The 23,817-nt window shown below is 38.8% G+C and overlaps 1 protein-coding gene across 2 annotated transcripts in view; it reads left to right on the plus strand.

The window, feature by feature from the left end:
• ZEB2 (zinc finger E-box binding homeobox 2) overlaps nt 1-23,817 on the plus strand; it is a 134,632-nt gene that overhangs the window by 106,685 nt on the left and 4,130 nt on the right. For both annotated transcript variants that reach the window (XM_090045813.1, XM_090045815.1), the window contains 5 exons: nt 4,239-4,433; nt 5,129-5,343; nt 7,712-7,820; nt 9,103-11,069; nt 13,473-13,653. In XM_090045813.1, coding sequence (XP_089901939.1) covers nt 4,239-4,433; nt 5,129-5,343; nt 7,712-7,820; nt 9,103-11,069; nt 13,473-13,653 — 2,667 coding nt within the window. The remainder of the gene's footprint in view (nt 1-4,238; nt 4,434-5,128; nt 5,344-7,711; nt 7,821-9,102; nt 11,070-13,472; nt 13,654-23,817) is intronic.

Here is a 23,817-nt window from a genome sequence, read left to right on the forward strand (position 1 = left end):
GGAATATGCATTCAGCAGGGCTAGTGCATCCACCAGAATGATAAAGATCACTAGCCTACTTCCCCAGAAAAGGTCCATAACATCAAATCTAGGGTAGGAGTTATGAAATGGTGTTGTTGCCATTCCACTGCTGGGGACAGAGGAATGACATACCCAACTCCCTGATACCTGCCTAATCACCTCAATGCACAAATGGGGCTTTTAGAGATTGTCTGTAAGAGAGCAACAATAGCAGCAGACATTCTAAACAAAATTAGTATTAAAATATTGAGGATTTGAACTCACAAACTCGAGGTATTTTGAATGGGAACTATTGTTCACTTTAGTACCTATCTACTGAATAGGCATTTTTCTGTATCTGGATACTGACACTTACACAAATTACCACGACAGTTTGAAGTTCTGGACACAATGGAAGGAGTGAAAGCTGGGGTTTCAGATCTAACTGAATGTTTCAGATGTGCTGTGATAAAGACATACCCAAATCAGAACTTGACATTTTCTCTATGTAAATTATGTACAAGCAACCACCATTTTATTATATTTCTGCCACAACATGAAAATGGTGGCATAAAGAACAGTCACTGAATAAAAACACATACATTCTGGTTTTTTGCACTCCAAATTCTTGTCTTCCCTCCAGAAAAGCATGCCCTCCTCAGCAAACCATTCCTTCTTTAAAAATATAAATAGGGATTATTTTTTACATTAAAGAGAAATGACAAAAGGAGCCATTGAAAGATGGTGGGGAGGAAGAACAACATTTTGTTATCTTATATCTTCCAAAACCCACTGTAACAACAACAATAATAATATCCCTTGCTATATGTGTAAGATAAGATACATATTCTACCATTTGGTCGCCATTGTTGAACAGAAGTAATAATGAATTGTGTAGATACATAAAAAAATCATAACGGAGCCTTGTTCCATATCCCTCTTTTCTTCCATATAAAATGTCAAAACTCCATGGAAATGGGTATAGCAACTTTATATAAATAACTTTGCCCTTCATTTGAACTGAAAATATCTCCATGTTTAAGGTCTATAGACTTTTTTAGAAGATACTTCATTGATGTGGCTAGGCTTTTTGCAAAAAAACCCCTATTGAAGTGACTAAAGAAACATATGACATTTAGAAAGTTTTTCTTTTGAAATATAAGAATAGGCATGTTTGTGTCAAGTGATGGAGGAGAGATCATTTTATGTTGAATGTGTGGTGCTTGCATAGCTGAATATGTGTTTTTGTCAGTCATGTGTCAAACCAACACCTCACATTCAAACTCCTTCCTTTAATATGGCAGTTCATGTTCTTTTGCATTCATCAGCCATGTTGTGTTTTGTCTACAATATCACTGAAGTGCATTGATGAATATCTGAGAAAACTTCCACTGCAGCTCTGCCTAAAAGAAACATGTTGCATGGATGCAGAGGATTTCTTTCAATAACATAATCACCCAACACTTTTTATGGTCCAATTCTTTCTTTATCTTAGGTGATTTAATCCAATGTTAAACCTGATTCATACTGAGAACTCCACCGTGTTTTATGGCTTGTTCTCAGTAGTTTGCACATCAATGAAAATATGCTGTAGAGTCACAGGAACTGAATATTCGAATTGGCTAGAACAGGAGGCAGCAACCGGCAGCCCACAGGCTGGATCCGGCTGTGGAGACTTTTGATCAAGCCCATGGACATAGGCTTGAGTGGCATTGCACAGTAGGGGGCTTTAGGAGCAGTTACTTTTCCCCTGCCGGTGTAGGGAAAAGCAGCAGCAAGAGGCATGGGGAAAAGCGATAGTGATAAGGGCCTTCCCATGCCAGCAGTGGGTACTTTCCCCTTGCTGCTGCAGGGAAAAGAAGCAATGGTGAAGAAAAGTGGCAGTGGCAGTGCTTTTCCCATGCTGGCACAGAGAAAACTTGCAGTGACTGGTGTTTCCCCCATGACAGTGGTGGAGAAAAGTGACAGGAATATCTGGGTTCTAGCTCCTCCCATCCCACCTCTTACCCAGACTAGGTCAAATTGACCCACAGCCTTAAAAGGTTGTTGACTGCCAGGCTGGGGCAATGTGAGCATCTCCTTCATCTGCAAATGATATCAAGACAGGGATATAAATGATTGTTGGCCTTTGGCTAGCAAACAAAGCTCTGCTAAACTATTAGCTTTCACTCAGGAAGTTTTTCTTGTAAAAAGTGAATCTTTAAGGGAGAGGTTGGCAACTTCGATAAACACAATAACGTATAGTTTTTCTTCATGATCTATTCTGTGTGACTAAAATATGGTCAAATTGTACTGTAGAACAAAGAGAAATGTTCGTGTGGTTGCCCCCCCAGTATGTCATATGGCACACAGAGAGCCCATTACATCTTTTGCCTGCAACTTTCATTTTTCATTCTTGTAGAAAATTGAGGCAACACTCTGAACTAGTTCAAAGACACAATTAATTTGATTTTTATGGCAGTCATAGTCACATTGCACTGATATAATTCTTTTGGGTGTGATTCTTTTCTTCCACTGGCTTTATACTGACGGGGCACATCCTTACAAGTAGGAACGTAAGTTCACTGGGGACAAATAGCAATGGCACATATTTGTGCCGCTACTTGTCCCCAGAAAACACCCCTGCACATGTGTACTGGCGTGCAGCAAGTTGCCTTGGACGGTGTAGGGAAGGCTGGGCCCAGCATCTGAGCCTGATCCTGGAGGCCTTCTGGGACTGCGGCAGCGGTGATCTGGGTACATAGCCTGGCTAGCAGATGGAGCATGGCACTGGCTGGCTAGGCTTTGGCTTCAGATGATGCATGCTGATATCATGTGTTGCCCTGCATTTTTCTGGCACTTTTTTTTACATCAGGAAATCCTGATGTAAAAAAATCCCCACCGTGATGCAAACTGGCAGCGTGGCAAAAGCATGCATGTGCAGCACTTACATTTGGAGCGTGGCAAACTGCACATGCACACTAGTCTGGATGCACTCATGTAGCTCTATTGATTTTCATAGAGTTACTCCTTCTATACATTGATTTAAAAAATCAGCATAATCATGCCTATTCTACTTTTTTACTGTTCCATGAAAAGTAAGGTATTTGATAACTTTGTCTCATTTTCTAATACACCTTAGGTAAAACAAATTTAAAATGCAATTGATCATAAACTATTCTTTTAATTTATGGTCATTTAATAATAACTATCTAAAATTCACTCTTATCAACTTTCTCTTCCAGGACTCCTTTATTGAAAGAAATCTGAAAACGAAAACAATCTGTTTCTCTGTTTTCCAGTGTAGTTGCATTTATATTTTTCTTTAAGGTCCTAGACTTTGCAAGATCTTTCCTGTATGCAATAGTTAGGTGCTTGGAGGAGAAATGTATATTTTTAGGAACAGGATGTTCTGTGGTTGAGAACATATTATGATTTGTGGACACTGTATGGACAGTAAAAAAAAACAGATTTTCATTTTACAAAATGAAGGAAAACTCCAGCACAGATTGTAAAAGTAGTTTTAGGCTGTGTATCCCAGTTTGGTCTAGAAGCATGTGGTTCTATACGTTAAACAGTACAGAGCAACACATTTTTAAATGTATTTTCCTGTTGTAATCTACTCAAAGATTAATTTTCCAGGAAGAAACATAAGGGTGCAATTATGAATTTTAAAGAATGCCACATTTTGTTCTTGTATCTACCACAAAAAAAAGGCAAAAGATAAGATAACTTTTGAAGATTAATTAGTCACATGCCTCCCTGCTCACACGTTCTGTTAAAAGCTGAACACCTCATGCCAGATACAGCGCATGCTCAGGTCTCAGTGGGAACTGTGTATGAAAAGCAGACTGGGTTCCTAAGGTCTCAGTCCTATAAGGTTCTCTGAGTATGTGGATTTCTGTATCCGTACCCAGAACTATTGATTTGCTGAGTGTTCCTTGTGGGTACAGGATTCTACCCTGGGAGAATCATTTTCATGACTGATATCTAATAGATTTTTCCTGCTCCCCTGGTTCATGCATGGTCACACTGATATAAACTGGCCCAGTCTTGCTCCCATTAAAACCAGTGGCTAACGTCTCATTGATTTTATTAGGACCTGGAGCAAGCCCAGTGAGAGTCAGGGCCACTCTAGAATCAGGGTATTCTAGAAACTGTAGACTTGCTGCTCCAGTCCCAGGTCAGCACTTCGGGCAAATTTACCCAGACTCACAGAGAAGATGCACTGAAAACCACTTCTTTTTCCCTTCCCCCAGCTTTAGTTAAGAATGCAAATTGCACGTCGGACTTTGAGGAATATTTTGCCAAAAGGAAACTGGAGGAAGGAGATGGGCATGCAGTCAGCATAGCGGAGTACCTACAGCGCAGTGACACAGCCATTATTTACCCAGAAGCCCCTGAGGAACTGTCTCGCCTTGGCACTCCAGAGGCCAATGGGCAAGAAGAAAATGGTGAGGCTGTAATTCATTTTTAGCCACTATCCTGACCTCTTGCAGCTGTTGCAATAATAAATGCACTACATGCCTGGGTGTTTACCTTAAAAATTGAAGAACAGCTGCAGAGGCATGGAATTTCATCAGCAAAGACTAGAACTGTAATTTTAGCATATTGTGATTTTTTGGTCAGCAAATTCGTATTATTTTAGGTGAAATAAAGAGCAGGAACAATTAAAGCTTGATTTAAAAAAGAGAAATGCTGTCACTGTAGTTCTAAATTTCAGAAGTATTCAATTTGTATGTAAGAAAACTAGGATTAGTGACCCATAACTCTCTTACTTCTTAAGAAGTAATTGAAAAAGTGTCCATAAGAATAATTGGGCTGGTGTCATATTCATAACAGGCCAGAAATGCAATGCAAATTGTTGATCAATTAAGAAAAATATTTCTTAGTTTCTCATCTAAGACATCAAAAAGGCTCAAGTAAGATCTTTAATTAATTTTCTAGCACAGTATGAAATGATTCATGCAAGTTTGTCCTGGGCGTGTAGGGGGAATGGTGTATTCTGAGGCTAGTTTGAAATGATGGCACTCTAGTGTAGCAGATTGCAGTGATTCCTGTCATACCATCCTGGGCAATAAGCCCATTAGCTGCCATTGATTTACTGACCTTTTGGCCTGCTTCTCTCTCTCTTGTCTCTCGGTTACAGACCTGCCACCTGGAACTCCAGATGCTTTTGCCCAACTGCTGACCTGCCCCTACTGCGACCGGGGGTACAAGCGTTTGACATCATTGAAGGAGCACATCAAGTACCGCCATGAGAAGAATGAGGAGAACTTTTCTTGCCCTCTCTGTAGCTACACGTTTGCCTACCGCACCCAGCTCGAGCGGCATATGGTGACACACAAGCCAGGGACAGATCAGGTGGGGGGTTGGTTTTAAGTGATTTCTTTCTATAATAACCCCTTAGAGAAACGATATTGCTTTGATTGGCAATCATTATTAATTTTTCATGGCATTTTGAAGATGCAGATCTTTTAATGGTAATAGCTTTAATTGAGGTCTAAATGATTTTTTGATGGTCTCTTCTAATATGATTTAATAGTCTTATGTTCACGATCGAATGAGTGTGTTAATTTCTAATTTAGAAATTTTATTTGCACTTTAACTTGACTTTAGTTTCGTTTTTATGTTCCTCAAAAAGTGAATGAAACTGTAGCATTTTAATTATACATTATTAAACATCTCAGCAATTTTAATTCCATTTTTCACCTAGTTTTACTTTGCAATTTGTTGCAAATAGGATCTCAAAGACATAGTAAAAGATCTACTAATATTTTTCTTTCATTCCTTTTCGAATACCCTTTCAATCACATCAAATTACATATATTTTGCATTATAGTTTGTAAAATACAATTATGTAATTTTAGAGTAAATCTTTCTATAAAATGTACAGGATATATGTTATGAGCGTACTGGTAATATAAATCAAAATAGTTGTCTTTTGATATGATGCATGTAATGTTATAGTATTACTGCTTTGCAGTATTTTGTGCATTTCACTATTACATTTAAGCAAATGCTGTGTCTTTTGAACAGGTGAATGAAGCTTTCTTTTATTCAAAAGGGCTGTGTCACAAAGCTCCTACATATTAGAGGAAAAACTATTTCTGTGCTCCCTAGAGACTTATCTGAAAACCACTGTTATGGAGTGTTGTAACGGAAACTCAAATGGTGTCTCTTAAACTTAAATAAGTGGATATGTGCATGGTGTCAAATTATACAGGCCTTATACCATATTTATTTTTCTTAAACAACTGAAAATTAACTATGTTTCTCTTGAAAGGCTTTCCTCAGCATAAGGTAAACTCTGATAGGCAAACATACATCTTCTAATCATGCAATTTTGCAATTAGCATTTTTAAGAAAGTATCTCTTGCTTGATCTTAAATCAATATAAATTATTCTGGTATGATTTCCCATCTTGTTTCTCTTTTTAGGGTTTTCTGGGAGGGAAACATATTTTCTGATTCCTAATTTTTTAAGCCAGGCACAACCTGAGGTATTTTTTCCCCCTTTTGCTTCATATCACTAAAAACACTGGGGAAAATGCCTAGATATTTATCCAACATAACTGCCTTAAATTTCACATGCAAGAGTGTGATTGTGTTGGCGCATTATGAATGGTAGCTTTGGTGTTGAAAAGTCCCCTCATTTGCTCATGGCATTTACAATTAGTAAATTAAAATGATTGTATCATATTAACAGTGGCACAACTAAAGTTTATAGTAGTCCTCTGAGGGCCATGGGGGGAGACAAAACAGCTGTTGCTGTTTGTTTATGCAACTCAGCAACATATGAGCGCTGGTCCCTCAATGGCGCTCGGCGGGCTGGGCTCTGCTTGATCTTTGAAGGTTGCTGCTGTTTGAACAAACCTCCCTGTGTCCCATGTAACACCATCTGTCTCACTAGGAATGTGGGAAGATTCAGCACACCCTAGCAGTTGTCATACCGTTTCTGTGCTGTCTTTTTTTGCAATAGGCTTTTGTGTCATTGCTGCTTGAAAAAAGCTGACCTCCTACCTTGAGCATCCAGAGTGGATGACTGTATTTTTTTTTTCAGAATTCAAAGTCACAGTGCTTTTCTCACTTGTTCAAAAAGGTCATCTGTGTTTGATTATATCTTTATGCTGCTTTTAACTTCTCCTTTCAGCCAACTTTTCTCTTGTTTTGCCCCTACTCCTTAGCACAGCACTAGGAAAAAAAAACATCATAAGAAAGGTAGCTAAGTCTTTCCTGCTGCTCTGTGATAAAAAATTTCCAACAGCTACAGCTTCATGCTGAAAATACTGTCTCTTGTATTTGATAATGATATGTAACACCAGTAAAGGAAGAGTTTCTGTATTTTTTACTCACAAAATAAATAGGATTTTTAAACAAGAGGCGTTCCACATGTTTAGAAGCTGCTAGAAATATTAAGAGGCACAAATCTTTTCACAAAAGAGTTTCTCACCTCATAAGATACCTTAAAGCAACGCATTCCTGATGAGATATTTAGGAAATAATTCTAATGAAAACATCAAATGCCCATGTGAGAGCACTTTTGCATTTGTTTCGGTTTACTGCCAACCTTTTGATTTTTATTGCAACGGTGATGAGACAGATAACTGAACATGCAGTTCTTTCAGTTTGCCTAATAAATACAGAGCAGCATTCATTTTGATTTTGGTTATAAACTAAAACTTCTTGGTTTCTAGTCCACAAAATTCATGTCAGCATCTTTTCTCTTGCAGCACCAAATGCTGACCCAAGGAGCAGGCAATCGCAAGTTCAAATGTACCGAGTGTGGAAAGGCCTTCAAATATAAACACCATCTGAAGGAACACCTGCGAATTCACAGTGGTGAGTAGCAGAGGTGCTGGTGTGCTCATTTGCATTTTGTTTAATTAGCTGAGTTTTAAAGATTGCTTAAAATTTACACAGTTCTGCTTGTAGCATCTTAGAGCTACTAAGGTATTCCATAAAGGATATTTGAGTCATCCTCATTTATCATGCTGTTTATCACACGGGCTTGCTGTAAGATTTTGAAAGAGTAATGCTTGTTAGCAAAAAAGACTTCAGAATTAGTTTATTAGACTGTTTGAGTTCATAGGAATTCACAGCTCTTGGTTTAGTTAGCTCATAGGTGGGCCAAATATTTTTAATAAAGGAACCCCCCCATTTTGAAAATCAATGAATTATGAATCAAATCCATGGGATAATGGACAGATGAGAAATATCTTATGTTAGGCTGTGAGTTAAGGAACTTTCTTTTTCTTTCTTTCTTCCTTTCTTCCTTTCCTTCTTTCTTCCTTCCTTTCTACAGCTTGACCCAACTTCAGATCTGCACAAGCAAAACTGTATGTCCACACAAAGTCCCATTGAGCCCTGCACAGGAATGAACCTGTGTGGATGTAGTGACAGGATCAGGGCTCAGTTTCTTCTCTTGTGCCATCCTGAAAGCCTTTTGGAGATGGCTGAATTGAATTTGGGCTTTATGGATTTGATTGCACTACTTTAGCTTAAGAATCACCTACCTGTGACATTGATTACCATTTTACAGCTATTCCAGTGGCTTTTCAGACAGTGTATTGCTAAATGGGAAACTTTTATTCAGAACTGGCCTCAGAACTGCTAAGATCAAGGCCTTTAGCCTATAGTACAATCAGGACCTTAAACACTCATCATTTGCTGTCCTAGGAGACCACAGTAACAGTATCATCTAAACTTAGAACACACAAAAAATAAGTTTCAGTTCTTTTCTCTGTACATAAGAGTTCACATAGAGCTCTGCATAGCCTGAATCCCCCATAAATACATGCATTTACCAGCATATCCAATGCCATTAAAACACCATCTCTGTGGCTATCCATAACACAGGACTCTGTGGCTATCTAAGACAGAAAAGGAACTAGATGGGGTTTCTCCCATTTGGAATAGATTCCCAGGAAGCCAGGGGTCATGCTGTGAATAAGAAAATACTGCAGAAGCAATATGGGGAGTAATTCAGCCATATGCATAGAAATGTTATTTCTCTCCCTAATAATCAGCGGCAACATAGATAATCTGTTTTGCGAGACATACTATCTTACGTGGACAAAATAAATAAGTAATAATTAATGTTTGGTTTTAATTATCATTTTAGGTGAAAAACCATACGAGTGTCCAAACTGCAAGAAACGTTTCTCCCATTCTGGCTCCTACAGTTCACACATCAGCAGCAAGAAATGTATTGGCTTAATCTCTGTAAATGGTAGAATGAGAAACAATATCAAGACGGGTTCTTCTCCTAATTCTGTATCTTCCTCTCCTACTAATTCAGCCATTACACAGCTAAGAAACAAGCTGGAGAATGGCAAACCACTTAGTATGTCTGAACAAACAGGCTTACTAAAAATTAAAACAGAACCACTAGATTTTAATGAATATAAGGTTCTTATGGCCTCGCATGGGTTTAGTGGTGCTAGTCCTTTTATGAATGGTGGACTCGGAGCAACTAGTCCCTTAGGAGTTCATGCTTCTGCTCAAAGTCCAATGCAGCACTTAGGTGTAGGGATGGAAGCACTTGGGTTTCCTGCAGTAGGCAGTAATTTAAGTGAAGTGCAGAAGGTCCTACAGATTGTAGACAACACGGTTTCAAGGCAGAAAATGGACTGCAAAGCTGAAGAGATCTCAAAGCTGAAAGGTTATCACATGAAGGACTCATGCCCTCAAGCAGAGGAACAAGGAGTTACCTCCCCTGGTATTCCACCTGTGGGTCTTCCAGTAGTGAGTCATAATGGTGCCACTAAAAGTATTATCGACTATACGTTAGAAAAAGTCAATGAAGCCAAAGCTTGTCTCCAGAGCTTGACCACAGACTCAAGGAGGCAGCTCAATAATATTAAAAAAGAGAAGCTGCGAACTCTAATCGATCTGGTTACTGAAGATAAGATGATAGAGAACCATAATGTATCCACTCCATTTTCATGCCAGTTCTGTAAAGAAAGCTTTCCTGGTCCCATTCCCCTGCATCAGCATGAACGTTACCTGTGTAAGATGAATGAAGAAATCAAGGCAGTCCTTCAACCTCATGAAAACATGGTTCCCAACAAACCTGGAGTGTTTGTTGATAAGCAAGCTCTCTTGCTGTCATCAGTACTTTCTGAGAAAGGAATGACTAGCCCCATCAACCCATACAAGGACCACATGTCTGTACTTAAGGCATATTATGCTATGAATATGGAACCCAACTCTGATGAACTACTGAAAATTTCCATTGCCGTTGGCCTTCCTCAGGAATTTGTGAAGGAATGGTTTGAACAAAGAAAAGTCTACCAGTATACAAGTTCCAGGTCACCATCACTGGAAAGGACCAGTGCCAAGGTGGCGCTGGCTGCCACCAACAACACTCCCACTAAGGACTCTTTGTCAGCCAAATCTCCAATAAAGCCTGTGGACTCTATAACTTCACCATCTATAGCTGAACTCCATAACAGTGTTACTAATTGTGATACTCCTCTCAGGCTAACAAAACCTCCTCATTTTACCAATATTAAACCTGTTGATAAATTGGACCACTCAAGGAGCAATACTCCTTCTCCTTTAAATCTTTCTTCCACATCTTCTAAAAACTCCCATAGTAGTTCTTACACTCCAAACAGTTTCTCTTCTGAGGAGCTTCAGGCTGAGCCTTTGGACTTGTCTCTACCAAAACAAATGAAGGAACCCAAAAGTATTATAGCCACAAAAAACAAAACAAAATCTAGTAGTGTAAATTTAGACCACAACAGTGTTTCTTCATCATCTGAAAACTCAGATGAGCCCCTGAACTTGACTTTTATCAAGAAGGAGTTTTCTAATTCAAATAATCTGGATAAAAGCACTAACCCAGTATTCAGTATGAACCCATTTAGTGCCAAACCTTTATATACAACACTTCCACCACAAAGCGCATTTCCCCCAGCTACTTTTATGCCACCAGTCCAGACCAGTATTCCTGGGCTGCGACCATACCCAGGACTAGATCAAATGAGCTTCCTACCACATATGGCCTATACTTATCCAACTGGAGCAGCTACTTTTGCTGACATGCAGCAAAGGAGAAAGTACCAGCGGAAACAAGGATTTCAGGTAAATAATCATAATTGGTTTATTTCAGAAGGCTGCAGGTCAGTAACTTGTGCCTCATCCTTTTATATAAAAAGTCACTAAAGTTACATTAAACATGTCCAGCCAAAGATTTATTTTAGCTTGAATTTAAAAAAAAATAGTGATCTAGACTAGTAAATGAAACTAGCCTAGGAACACTTTGTAAATTCATTTATGCAAATAGAAGAGATGCAAGCGTATTTGAACAAATTTAATGTTTATTTTTAATTTTATTAAGGTCATGTAATTGTATAAAAGTGACAAAGTCCCCTCCAACAGAAAATGCTGCTGGAGTGGGGAGAAAAGCCCCATTAGGTTTTCGTCACAGAGATCCACTACATTACAGGTACTCCGCACTTAACATCGTTCCGGTTAACGTTGTTTTGTTATTACGTTGCTGATCTATTAGAGAACATGGAAGTTTAAAGTCACCCAATGTTTGATGATAACATTGTTTGGCCACCTCCTGCTAGTAGATAACTATTGTTTCGTAATTGGATTCGCTTAACATCGTTTTGCTTAAAGTCACATTTTTCAAGGAAGTGACTATGACGTTAAGCGAGGGGTACCTGTACCATGTTGTGGGAGTAGGGTTCGGACTCTTGAAGGTCCAAGGCTCATAGGGATTCCCAAAAATTTGGCAGGTAAAGCCAAGGCCATCTGAACAGAGTCCCTGTGGCTCCAAAAGGACTCTAGCCTGCCAAAATTCTCGAAGGCTTCCTGCACCTTAACTCTTGGAATGCTTTTCCCAGTAGACTCTTACACCCACTGCAGCTCCCACAGCATACAGGAGGGCTCCAGATTTATGACTACAAAGCCAGAGAACAGGTGATATGCCTGTATATCTAAATATGCGCTGATCCTTGGCCCAGCTTCAGGCATATTTCTTCCTTTCTTGAGATCCCACTCTCCATGCCTAGCAAGGGAGACCTCTAGAAGGTCCAGGTATGGAAAGAAGTGGTCTGTGGCACCAGCAGAACCCCTCTCCCACTTTTGTGTATGAGGTTCCTCCCATGTATATATTTAGGATATACTATCTGGGTTGGCCTCTGTTAGTAGAAACCTCTGTTTCTTTTCCAGGTGAGCTCCAATAGAAATCACTTAAGGAGTGTAGGATCTAATTGCTTATGTGCAATTAGATTGCTTATGTGCAACAAAGAGTTGACTAGATAAAATGTACAGTATTAGAGTTATTCACAGTGTACAAAAAGGGGGAGAAGAGGGTCTATGTGTGTGTGCATGTGTGTATGTGTATTTGTATTCAAATATAATGTACACAGTTTAGTTCACTGAGATTAACTGATTATGGATGAATAATTTTTTACATTTGTGGACATTCCCCTATGACCTATTATGCTCCATTAGTAATTTTACTGACTAGTAAATGTTTTATAGTTTCAAATGTGAAAATCAGGTATGGTTTAACGTTACAGGCTGTAATCCCTCTTTGCACAATAGGAGCATAAATAGCACTGCACCTCCATAACAGCTGTTCCACTATTCCAATTTACAGTACATCTGCCCTCTTTGTAAATGTATTTAAGCCTATTTAATCTTCTCTAATATTAATTAGTATGAACCTAGTCTAAGAAAACTGAACTGTGTGATAGCAAATGGAAATGTATGTTATCAAGCAAGTTTGCACTCTCTTTGGATCAAGACAAAATAAATATCAAGAAATTTAATAATTTACTGATCCACATTCATTATTGCTTAATGCTGAAGGCTGTTTTAACATAGATAGAACATTGATAAAAAGTGTTATTAATATTCCCTATTTCAAATTACAAAATTAAATATAAAAATATAGCTTGAGGCCTTTAGTCAGGAGACATACATTTAAATGGATTGCATAATAATAACATTTTGTACCTAAATATAAAATTCAATTAAAACCTTTATACAGATATGGGATATAGCCAAGGTTCAGTGTTTTGAAAAGAAAGATCTTTAGCTGTTGTTATATTTATTTCTTTGGAAATATGAAGATACCTTTTATGATCTTTAAATGGAGTCTTTAAGTGAAGTCTTCCTAAAAAGATTTCCTGCTCCCTGAAAATACCTATATCACGAATATTTTCTGCTTAGATGAATTACATGAATTCTTCTTTCAAAGTAACTGAAGGAAGACCAAGTTTTCCAAGCTAGCTGAGGTTCCATAGAAGAAAAAATTATTTAATAGCAGAGACCAGTCTTGCAAGCCTTTTCAGCTTGGCACTGGCATTATTGCCAAGAGTACATCCTGAGCCAGTGGGTTCAATAGGGTTAGCAGGTCCTTCTTGAATATTATTTTATGTCTCACAGAATAGATCTTTGTAGGAAGTTGAGATGCTGTGAAATGTCAGAGGGAACCAGTTTTACATAAATAATTTTGTTATATCGCAGGGAGAATTGCTCGATGGAACACCAGACTACATGTCAGGCCTAGATGATATGACAGACTCTGACTCCTGTCTGTCCAGAAAGAAGATAAAGAAGACAGAAAGTGGCATGTATGCATGTGACTTATGTGACAAGACATTCCAGAAAAGCAGTTCCCTTCTGCGACACAAATATGAGCACACAGGTATGAATGACTTAAATGCGTAGTTAGAGTTTCATTGCATGCTGTACATTTCATAATATTTAACGAGTACATTTGTGCAACATAAGATGCAGCATATGCTGAGACTTTAAACAGGGAAGAAATAATGTGTTTTGCTTAGCTTAGTTTGACTTTTTTCTTTACTTGTTTATCTGTTGTTTGGGGGTATTTTTGTTTGTTTTGTTGTGTGATGATATTTTTTGGCTCATGAAAAAAGAAAATGTACAAACTTTGAGCTGAATCCTGCCAAGTGTTGAGTGTCCTCAAATTGCACCAAAAGAATTAAAAATGGAGGGTGCTCAGCACCTTGCAGCCTGAGTCCTTATATTAACATATTTCACATGAGACAGGCCCAATTGCAGGGTAAGGAGTGAAACTTCATGTAATAAAAACCAAGTGTGATGAGCAATTCTTGAGTCTTACTTGGGATCTGATCCCGAAACTCTGAAAACAATAGGCAAACTTCCATTGATTTCAGTGGTATATGATCTATTTTGTTTTCCTGAAAAATAAGCAAGCCACTCCCAGCAACCTAAAGAAGAGAAGGTTACATTTAATTTTTCACTTCTGTAATTTTTCATTTCCAAAGATCATACTATAATTTTTCATTTCTGAAGACAGGGCATATAAGGTGATTCTGAAAAAGGGGGTTGGGATTAGTGCCAAATAGCAGCCAGAAATATAAAACTGTACAAAAAGCCTATAGTTTCTATTTACATTGGTCATGATATGTATTCTTTCTCCTGGAAAGTGATATTTCCTGTGACTTGAGTCCAGGGAAGGGCTGGACCAGGAAGTAGAAAGCCCAAGAGCCAGATGTTGATTCAATATGTTTTGGAAAGGTAGAAAAGCATGACTAGGGCTCCAAATGATAATATAGACTTCCAGTGACATCTCCCTGCTCCCTCTGTGTGTATGTGTACGCATGCGCACGCACACACACATGCACGCACGCACACACACACACATTAATTTTGGGAAGCACCACTATGAATATTTACAATTTTACCTTCTTCTTTCCCAGGTGCCCTGATAAATAGTAAAATAGTTAATGTTATATTTAAAATAAAATATTACAGCTATGAATGAACATTTTAGAGCCCTATTTTTGGCTCCTTGCTTACACAGGAGAAATTTATGGATCAGTTTCACTTGTCTGACATTTTGAAGGTTTTCTTCCCAGCTACGTTAGTTAGTGACTGCTTTTCTTCACAATGAAAGCTGATTACGATTACAATTTAGAAAACTATCCATCTTGTTCTCTGGCCATCCTTTGTACACTTCTTGGGTGATACACCTCATACTATGTGGGCAGGTAGTTTAGTCTAGTACTGGTCAACACTGGAGACTGGTACAGGTAACATTAGTGTGATCCTGTATGCCAATTATTATTTTCCTAGATCAGGAAAACTCATAGAAAAGACATTAAGTACTGTGGTAACAGCAGCCTAGTTTTACAGCACTAGCTAAGTCTACACAGATACCTCTGGTGATCTGCTTAAAGGTGGCATGTGAACTGAAAAGGTATTTGAAGAGATAAGCAATTAATATTTCAGAAAACTTTCGTGATAGTGTTCAATCTCAGTTATAGATAGGCTGATATTTGAAAATAAACTACTATTTGTCACGGACAATTAGTAATTGAGGAACGGATTGTATTTTTATAATCTTCTCTGCTTAATTTTTCCTCCTTACATTTTTCTTCCAATTTTTAGACTATTCAGGAAAATAAAAAGGAAGTTAAAATGCATGTGGGATTAGGAAAGAAAATTAAAAGGAACATTGTGAACTAGTTTAGTTAGTTCATTGGTGAAATGTGCCTCCCATTGTATTATTCAGATCAAATTGTTTATTCAGTAGGAGAAGCTTTGAATGCTTTACATCCCAGCACCTTTCCTCTCCTGAATGATTTTATTACAGCCATCTGCAAACATTATGGTTTACTACACTACTACTGTAAAGCTCTTATGTTAGAACTGGCCTTCATATATATCAGGATCTGGACATATGGTTGTATCCCATAAAGTTGGTAGTCCATAAGGTCGACAGACATATGGTTGAAAGGCTGAAAATTTGACAAGCTGAAATGTGTGCAATCACCTTGATTTGCAAAATAAACTGCATTTGCAAAAGCAAAAACATGTTCCAGTCTTTAAGAAAGAAAATCTAATGCCTAAAAAAAATCAGCCAACCAAAGGATACACACTTTTCTCCTTTTTGTCTTTTCTGTTGTTCTTGACTTTTCACCAATATGTCTGTCAGTTTTATAAGATTCAGCCTTATAAACCAGAATGTATATATGCTGTTGTATTTAATACAGTAGAACTACAGTATAAGCTCTAGTAGCATTTAGAGAGAGGAGAGGATGTTTTGCGGAAAAAGCACAGGAGCTGAAGCTAAATGATCTGTGTTCTGCTCTGCTTTGCTACAGACTTCCTCTGTGAATTTCAGCAAATTATTTAATCTCTCTCTCATTTTCCCTTAACTCTGAAATAGGGAGAAATGATACTGGCTTACCTCTCAAGGGTGTTGTGAATCTTAATTCAAGCACACTGAAATCCTCAAATGGAAGTTGCTATATAAAGTGCAAAGTAGTATTAGAAATGTGTTTTATTTTATGGAACTTCCAAACTTCATGCTGTAGAGGTATGTGGGAACTCAGAAGGCCTTGTTTAGACAAGGTTTGATAACTCATTCACTGCCTTTGAAAGGCATAATGTATCAGGGCTTTATTTTAAAGATCTACCAGAGATGAAGTTTACAATCACTGAGTTTATTTTTAAAAGCTAATACTTTATTGGGTTGTTTTTTCCTTTTGTGCTATTACTAAATCTTATATGAATTTCAAATTTATTTGATAGCTTTGGAACAACCTATAACTACAGAGCTGCTAATGTATTTTTAATATGTATGAGAAATTTCAATTTGTGTTCAGTGCAAGGAACTTTAAACTGCAAATAACTTCAACTTCTGGATCTTTATTAGATTGCAAAAAATTCAAAATGTTGTAAACATTTTCACGAAATATATTAATTACCACTTTGTTTTCCATTTGTAATCATTTTCCCCTCTTAATATTTTGTGTTGACATGTCAGGAATATATATCATTCATTGATGCTGTTGTGTTTGTTCTTTCTACCTATGTCAAAAATCTGTGAATTGACAGGCCTCTGCTCCAGGATCCACAACCAGAGTTTGGACAATGCCAGTCAGATACAGAAAGCTAAACAGTTTGGTCTACAAAATTCACTGCTCAGAGATTGACTCTGGCAATTTTGTAGGGAAAAAGGAACTATTGTAAAGCTGGAGGAAGTGATGTAACCACATCCTATGCCAGTTGTCTCACCCTACACATCAGGAGAATGAGGATTTATTAGGGGTGGCCCAATGGTCTGTTGGAGTAGAAGAAAATGTGGTGGAATTGAAGTCCCATGCTATGGAAGCAGTAGAAGCAGCAGAAGCTATAGTAGCCCCCCTGGTCTACATCAATCTATATGCTTCTCTTGGTCAGAAGTGCTATTGGTCAGGCATTGTCAGAAGTTGGAATTAGTTCATTCCTATTTACATTTTTATACTACGTAATTGCAACAAAACGGTGCTTTGTTGTCAGCTTGTTTCTTGAGAGGCCTGGAACAAACCCCCCCCCAGTGTTTTTAATATAAAATGTTTAGCATATATATAAGACACGTTAAGATGGGTGTATCTCAAAAATGAGTATGTTCAGTTCATTAAGCACCTCAGAACTGGGATGTTTCTCTAATATATTTTTGTCTGGACAACATCTTCCAGTAATTCTAGTTTTCAAGTAGAACATAAATACTTCCAAGATTTTTTTACTGGATCTGAAAAAGCTTATATGAATGATGGGGCTTAGTTTTAGTGGCCTTGTACAAAGTAAGATATATGGGAAACTCATGCAGATTCTTGTAAACCAGCTGGTATGGGTGGGGGCTTGGACATTTTTCACTGCCAGGTCTCAACACAGTTATGCCTTAAGGAGAAGGATCAGATTGTTGTACGCCAGAATTCATCTTTAAGGATGGAAAAGGAAGTACCATCTTAGTTAGTAGGTAGATAAGATTATAGAAAGTAGGATAGCAGAAGTGCTAACCAAACAGAGCTTTCAAACACAGTGTCCAAGGCATCTGAATATTTAGGACAATCCTCACCATACAATACTGGTTGAGATAGATTCAAAATTGAGTCAAGCTGGCTTGTTCCCAATAATTTTAGCCCACCCTGACAGGAAGATTTTATCAGAGCCTCACAAGGAAATTTGTGGTGTGGCTAAACCACAACAAAAGCTGGAACGATTCTCTTGGAATATGAGCTAGGCATTTTGAATCTTATTATTACTATTTTGTGTTACATCATAATCTAGTTTATAATTTGAATGGGCTGCTGACGGCCTCATGACTACACTGTTGCTTTCTTTCTTCTCTTGTTTTCCCGGGTATATTTTATTAAAACCTCTTTTTATTTTTTGTAGCTTCAGTGCTGATGCAAGCACTAGCTTTATTTCCAGATTGATTCTGTAAACTAAATATTGTTCTTGAGCCCAGTAGCAAACCTGCTCTCTGGCTAGTATTTTGAACTCCCATCTCGGGAGTTTTCCTTATTTAGAGCTTGATTCATAAAAAAATTGCATGCTATTTAAAGATTATTTTCTCTCCTTTACACAGATACACATTTAGACTGTCCCAATTTATACTCAAATAAAGCAAAAGAAAGAGTAAAGTCAGTGCTTGTAAAATTTGTTTTGGAGACAGGAGTCATCTATTAAAAATAGAACAGGTGCAGCACTGGCAATTATATATAAATTGCATTTATCTTGCACCTTTGACTGCCTCACTGCACTCTAGCCACTAATCCATCTCCATTGGGACTACGTCTAACATCCAGGCCCCTAAGCAGCTTCAAAGAACTGCCCTTAAAAAATAAAGCCAAACTACGATAAAAATGTTTTCTCTTTTCCTCCTGATTGCAGGATTTCTATTCTGCCCCCTACCCAAGGAAAAAGAGAAAAAAAGATTTGCCTGAGGCAAAAGATGGGTAGGTAATATTTAGTCTGGGACCAGTGACAGGATTAAGTTCTGATGGCTTATGACTCTGCAGAGCAAGAAGTAGGAGCTTTAAACTACTGAAATTCTTAGTTTTTCAGTGAAATATAGTATTTGATTTAAAGTCAAGAGATACTGGACTTCAGAGTTTTTTTGATATAGAAATGAAATTTTAGGCAATATGTTGTTGTTTAGTAATCATTTTATTTTTAACTCAAGTCCCTAAGGTCTGTTTTTGCAGATGGTGGAACCATAAAAAGAAATCCCAATATTTGTTTTAAAACTTTATGAAATATTTATGAAGTAAGTCTACTGTAATTGTGTAGTACATACAGAACACATCTACACATGACTAAATGTGCAGTAGTGTAATAATACTGCACAATAGTATGTCACAGCACAGACAGTCCTAGTACGCTACTGCGCAGTACTATTAAGCTACTACACAGTAGCATCACTAAAAAGGCATTCGCCAGCACTACTGTGCAGTAACTCTGGTTACTATGTATTTATTTAGTATTTGATTACACAAGTACTAAATAAATGCATGGTAACCATTGCACAGTAGCGTCTGTTGTAGATGACACTGATTATCTGCTGGTGTACTGTGGTCTAAATGTTTTGTTGGCTCATATTTAAACTATCTTGCATAACTCAATAATAGCTGTATAAGTTGTGAATTTACTCAAATAAGTTCAGTAAAACATATAAGGTGGTATTTTAAAAAATGCTGAGCATTTGCCTATCTCTGCTCTAACTGAAGTCAAGACATTTTACTACAAGTGTTATACAAAGTGTTGTATATTATGTAGAGAGCTGACACACAGAGAGAAGCAAAGAAACTAACTGCCTTTAGTTACAGCATTTTTTCCTTTCATGTCAAATAATTTACTTCAGTCACATTGACTCAAAATAGAGATGATGTCCAAATGAAATTTACTTTTTTCAAGGCTGTAATATTGAAGTTTGAAAAACATTCTGTTGCCAGTGTTCAGAAACCTGATATATTTAAAAACATATTTCAATTAATGTTGTAACAGCTGCACGCCATGCACTTCTAAGATACATTGTGAGGTATCTGAGCAAATAACTTTGCTCAAGCTGTCACATTCTTTCAGATCAAAATGTTCAGAAGGTCCTTAATATGGATATAAATAATAAACTAAATAGCTCTTTCTAGGAATAACACAAATTAAGAAACAAAATATTTTCATCTTCTCATTCCTAAATCAGACTTTAAACATGGACTCTTTCCTGGAATTGTACATTGATGTTGACTTACATGAGTGGACTATTAGGTATAAGCAGGGAATAGGATGAAATGCAGCTAAGGAGCAGGTCAGAGATAGGTATGGGATGGTCTAGAATTCCTTAAAGCGGGGTATGGCATACCACCCCTCTGGAGGGGTAGCTGCAGCCCTCAGGCTGGTGAGGGGCACAGGGGAGCTGGGCAGAGATCAGGTGCTTGAAGAGGAGGACCAATGTCCCAACTACAACCCCTGACTCTGGCTGACCTGAACATAGGTGGATCCCCAGAACCACTCCTGCCAGGTAGTGTGGGGAGCATTTGCACAGAGAGCCCAACTCCAATAGAGACAGTGGTAGTGGCAGTGGCAGGGGGTGTGTTCCTTCTTCCAGCACCTCCTTCCTGTCTGTCTGCCTTTCTCCCCTGCAGTGTTCTCCTCAGGGCAGAAGCAGGTACTGGGAGGAGGAACCTATTTGCCACTATCCACTGTCCTTGGCCAAGTCCAGCGCCCTGCACAGCTGCTTCCTGTAGCCCATAGTTGGGGGGGACATGGGTTCCTCCTTCCAGTGCTTGCTCCCAGGCAGTGGGGACCACAATGAGAAACTGGTGGGTACAAAAAGAGACAACCGCTGTATCACCACTACTGTCCCCATAGCTCCTCAGGCAGCTGCAAACTGCTGACGAAGTGGGGCAGAAGCAGCTCAGGGGCCCCTGGTTGCAGGTCAGTTTTGGGTGATAATGGAAGTGGGGGGGTCCACTTGCATTTTTGCACTTCCCCTGAATCTCTCTTGAGGTAGTGGTGCTAGATAGTAGTAACCAGATAGTAGGGAAAGGGAGGCTGGTTGGAAGGGGACTGAAGAGTTAGAGAAGTTGCCAGAAGTCAGGTGAAAGAGTTGGTTTGCACAGAAATAGATGAGGAGCCAAAGTGATAGAGCACAGTTGGGAGACAGTGGGAAGTTTGAAAAGGGAAAGGATGTAGGTTAGGTCAGGGGAACCAGGGACTGGGAAGCAGAGGAAGAGCAGGAGCAGCTGTAGACAGGTAGAACAAATTGTGAGAAGATTTTGAGCATTCAGGCTTTGAAGAGGTGAAATATAAAGTAAAAGGGTCCAGGGAAGAGATTCAGAGAATGATTCAGTACTGGGAAAGATCTAAAAGAAGGGAGCAGAGGAGTAACAAAAGGATTTGAGAGGCACAAAGGGAGGGCAAAATAAGCAGTCAGACCATGAATGCCACATGCCCCTGGAGGCTGGGGGGGGCACAGCAAGCTCCTGCAGGTGGCGGCAGTGTCGGTGGAGGGAGTGTGGCAATCGGGGAGCTCCCGCAGGCAGCCACAGTGGTGGCAGGGGAGGGGGGCGAGTGCCCATAGCTATCTGTGGTACTTTTTGCAGGGGGTGCACTGCCAAGCTCAGCAGGTGCATGTGCACCCATGTGTACCCCCTATGCATCGCCAATGAGTCAGAGGACATATCTACATGTTTATTAAGTGGCCATAGTTACAGTGCATTAAGTTTAGTACTTGTATAACCACCTAGACATTACAGCCTAGTAGAGTAAGGGTGCTCAGATCTGGATTGGGTTTGGATTTGAAAGCAAACCACAGTTCCAATTCAGGTACTGATTTGATGGGGCAAAAATGTTTAAAATTATATATACTTACAGAAAAGACAATAAAGGCCAAATACAGTAATGTTTCAATTCATATTGCGTTTGTTTTTTAAATTGTACTCTAAGGTAAAGAAAAGAGATTATTAACAGTCCCTGTAAATCTATGTAGGGACTGATTAAAAGCCAGATGAAAGGAGTTTAAAGTTAAGTCTGAATTTCCACCCATAACTCTTCCTTCAATTTTCTTGTCACTTATTCTAATCTCTTCATGGTTTCTCTTGTATCTTCCCTCCTGGCAGATCTCCCTGGATAGGGAAACTTCATATCACAACACAGGATTTTTGGATTCCTTGAGCATTCGTTTGTCACACCATGTTAAACTTGAACATTCACAATGGAATTCGAGGGTAACTGCAACTAGGTTGGGCAAAATCAGCCCAAGCTCTGGTCATTCAATCTCAGCCACTTACTTGAGGAACTGGTAGTTTTTATGTCTGACCTTCTCTGCTCTTGTATACTGTCAGTGATTACAAAAGAAAAGATAGCTGATCAGATTCATAAAAGCACAGCTTGAATTTTCCTGGATGTTGAAATTCTTCAGTGTTCTTAAAACATTTTTCTGCTTCCTGCTGGATTTCCTTTCTACTGCGATGATCTGTCAGTGATAGTATCCCATCTACTTAGACTCTTGGCTCTCTGTTGGAATTTTCTTGCCTGCTATCCCATATACTTCATTCATTGCCACACTTTTTTAAAGGGCAAGGAGTGGCTATTCTGTAGTTGAATATATTTTTATGCCCAGGCTACTAGCTGTTCTAGTCTTTGAAGTGCAGCACTCTGTCTCTGTTTCTCTCCCTTTCACAACATACATGCTTTTTAAAAATATAACAGTGGCCCCATTTTAAAGTATGCCATTGGTACAATTGTGAGGGTGATAGGGCCTCAAGTGGAAAATTTAATTCTGGTCTGATGGGGGTCACATCATCTTAGCAGATATAGAAAAATTGGTATAATCCACAAATAAGACAGCTCCTAATTATAGACCCATATAAAGCATATTTTACAGACACTGAATTACAGTATTAAATACATAAAAGAATTACAGTGATTACTAAATGTCATTATGTATATTTATATAGCCTATAGTTGAATGACACTTAAGTTTATAATTTGACATTTAGAAAATGAGAATCTGGATGAATATGCCAATGTTTAATTTATTTCAGTCTACTGAAATCTAAGTTTGCTTGCTAGGGTTATACTAATTCCAATTTGTGCACCATATGCGATGTCTGTATGTCTTCCTGTTGCATCATGCTTTTCTGAATTTTGTCCTGTGGCATCATGCTGACAAGCATTTTTGTCAGCTCTATTTTGGAATTAAAGTTTTAAGTATGGCAGCTATGGAAGGTGTTGAAGGCATTCCAGTGCTATTTACAGCCTGGAATCAACCAGATGTGTTTAGGCTTGGCACTGGTTTTGAGTTTCAAACATTGGTTAGAAACTGCTTGAAATGCCAAAGGAAATACAGCTGAAGATGACTTTAGCATTCAGTGCTGACTAATTTCTGTGTAGAAACAGTTCTGCTCATATGAATATGAATATTTGTATTTGCTCATACACATGGGACAAGATTCCCCAGTCCTGGTTCCATCCCTCCGTGGAAACTTTCCTAAAAGTAAGCTTGACTCCTGGGCTAGGGACAGACATTCAAAAAGCCTGATTCTGAATCGATTCAATCTTTTGAGGTTAGTCTAACCTGGCTAGGCTAAATCACTTTGTAACTGCACAGACATCCCAGACGTGCAGGCACATGCCTGCAGTGGCTCTGGCTAGAAGCTGGGGGGCACTAGAGCAGCCCTCCCTTCCCTTCCTCAGGGCTAAGCGGAGGGGGTGTGTGGCCAGGCCCTGGCAGGATTAGGGTGGGGTTCCCCACCTCCTTGATACCAGAGCATTTATCAGCTCTGTTGTCAGCATTTATCACTCCACCAGAAAACAAACAGTGTCTCTCATTAGGTCAAACTTTTCTTAAACAAAGAAGGAATGGAAGGACATTATCAGCTGAGCTGTTGATTAGCTCCAAAAAGCCCTATCTGCTACAGCATGGACTGTAGCCAGCATGTGGTCTGCTAGCTATTGCAGAGGTGTCTGTATACAGCAGAGGGGACAAGAGTGGTGAGGGAAGCTGGAGAGGAGGAGGAAGCCAGGCAGACGCTGCTGTACCTGGAAGTCT

Source organism: Crocodylus siamensis, chromosome 4, assembly GCF_052110815.1.
Source record: "Crocodylus siamensis isolate JL-2025a chromosome 4, ASM5211081v1, whole genome shotgun sequence".
Taxonomy (NCBI): domain Eukaryota; kingdom Metazoa; phylum Chordata; order Crocodylia; family Crocodylidae; genus Crocodylus; species Crocodylus siamensis.